A 1917-nucleotide genomic window follows, 5' to 3' on the forward strand; every position below is an offset into this window, starting at 1 on the left:
ATTAGTTGAACAAGCAGCTGTGCTGGTATCAATGCAATGCTCTCATCTCCGCTGTTTCTGTCATTGAAGCTACACTTCCAGCTCTCAAACCCGTGGTGATCTCCCTGCTTGTAGGAGGAGAAGAGCCCTGGATCCCAGGTGGGCGTAGCCCTGAGGCCATGGCAGGAGACCTCAGCCCAGGTGAGGTGGTGGAGGGAGGGAGGAGGTTTGGGGCTGTATAAGCCATCTGCGATGGGGGAGTATTTGGGGCACCATGTGCTATTTGTGGATTTCCTTTGTCATCCAGGAGGTGGTGGGATCACAAATACCAAGGAGGACCTGCAGAAAAGTGGTGTGACCGAAAGGCAGTGGGGTAGTGCCTCCGTGGAAGAAATTGGAAGGGATGTCCGTGTGGGCTTTGAGCAAGCCGAGCACTTCAAGAAGCCACTGGGAAAGCACCTGGGAAAGACAGCACGGAACCCGCTGGACTTCAGAGCAGGTGAAAATCAGCCTGAAGAACCTAGGAACAGGGAAGTATGCCAGAAGAAAAAACAGAACTCAAGAAATGAGTATGTGAAACGCGTTAAAAATTCCAGACTTGTGAACAAGCAGCACATACACTCAGGGGAGAGACTGTATAAGTGCTCTGACTGTGGTAAGAGATTCAAATGGAGAGCCCACCTTACAATACACCAGCGCATCCACACAGGAGAGAGACCGTTTAAGTGCTCTGAGTGTGGGAAGACCTTCAAAAACAGTTCCACCCTTTACTACCACCAGCGCATCCACACAGGAGAGAGACCCTTCAAGTGCTCTGAGTGCTGTAAGAACTTCAAAAGGAGTTCCCACCTCACCTACCACCAGCGTGTCCACACAGGGGAGAGGCCCTTTATGTGTCCTGAATGTGGGAAGAGCTTCAAAAGCAGTTCCAATGTCATCCGCCACCAGCGCATCCACACAAGAGGGAGACCCTACAAGTGCCCTGAGTGTGGGGAGAGCTTTAGAAGCAGTTCTAGACTCATCTCCCACAAGCATGTCCACAGAGGAAAGAGACTGTAGAAGTGTGTTGTGGTTTAACCCAGCAGGCGGCTCAGCACCACAGAGTCCTTTGCTCACTCATACCCTTCCCCGTGAGCTGGGGGAGAGAATAAAAAAAAAAAAAAATATTAGTAGAATTTGTGAGTGGAGATAAAGCTATTTACTGACATAGAGAAAAGGAAAAGGACGAATTATAGATATATGTGACTGTATATAACAAATGATGCAGTAGGAACTTCACTGGCTTTCTGCCAGAAGCTCCAAGTGGGGCCATTCTCCCTGGCTGCTGTGTGGAGTGATGTCAGTTATGGCATACCACGTGGCTGCCTTTGACTCTAGTTCATATTGGAGTTCTAGCACATCTGGCACAGCAGTGCTGCGGTGTGACTTCATTCAGGCCAGTGGCCTGATTATTACACCTGGGATATGAGAGCACCTTTGATGTTCATAGTAACTTTGGCACCAAGCACATTTATTGTCTGACACCTGCCTGCCCTGGAGAATCTAACTTGGTAGGTCCATGTGCTAAGTAGCTGGACAGAACGTGCTTTTGGAGAATTAAATTTACAGCTTCAACAGGTATCCAACGTGGCCTTGCAAAACCAAGTAGCGCTAGACATGTTGCTGTTAGAACACAGGGTGTGAGGAACGTTGAACTGGACTGAAGGAGAATGCTGTATCACCATCCACAGTGCCGCCACTGTCATAACTGAGGGCCATCAAAACACAAAGGAAATCACGAAAAGGACTGGAGAGCTTTTTCAGGTGATGCAGCTGGAAGACTGATTTGATGGACTGAGCCCTGGGCTGTGGATTGCATCACTGCTGAAATCATTGGGACACAGTTGGTGGGGGAAATGGCTTGTGAGTTTTGGTCCTACGATACTGTATGGATTTTAG

At 48.9% G+C, this 1917-nt stretch overlaps 1 protein-coding gene across 1 annotated transcript; it reads left to right on the plus strand.

Moving 5' to 3' along the window:
• Positions 1–12: 12 nt before the first annotated feature.
• LOC110392069 (zinc finger protein 397-like) lies at positions 13–1172 on the plus strand. Its single transcript, XM_021384026.1, has 2 exons — positions 13–180; positions 287–1172. The coding sequence occupies exons 1-2, from the start codon at positions 159–161 to the stop codon at positions 1036–1038; spliced, it is 774 nt and encodes a 257-aa protein (XP_021239701.1). The 5' UTR covers positions 13–158; the 3' UTR covers positions 1039–1172.
• Positions 1173–1917: the final 745 nt, after the last annotated feature.

The sequence above is a fragment of the Numida meleagris genome, unplaced genomic scaffold (genome assembly GCF_002078875.1).
Source record: "Numida meleagris isolate 19003 breed g44 Domestic line unplaced genomic scaffold, NumMel1.0 unplaced_Scaffold911, whole genome shotgun sequence".
Classification (NCBI taxonomy): Eukaryota; Metazoa; Chordata; class Aves; order Galliformes; family Numididae; genus Numida; species Numida meleagris.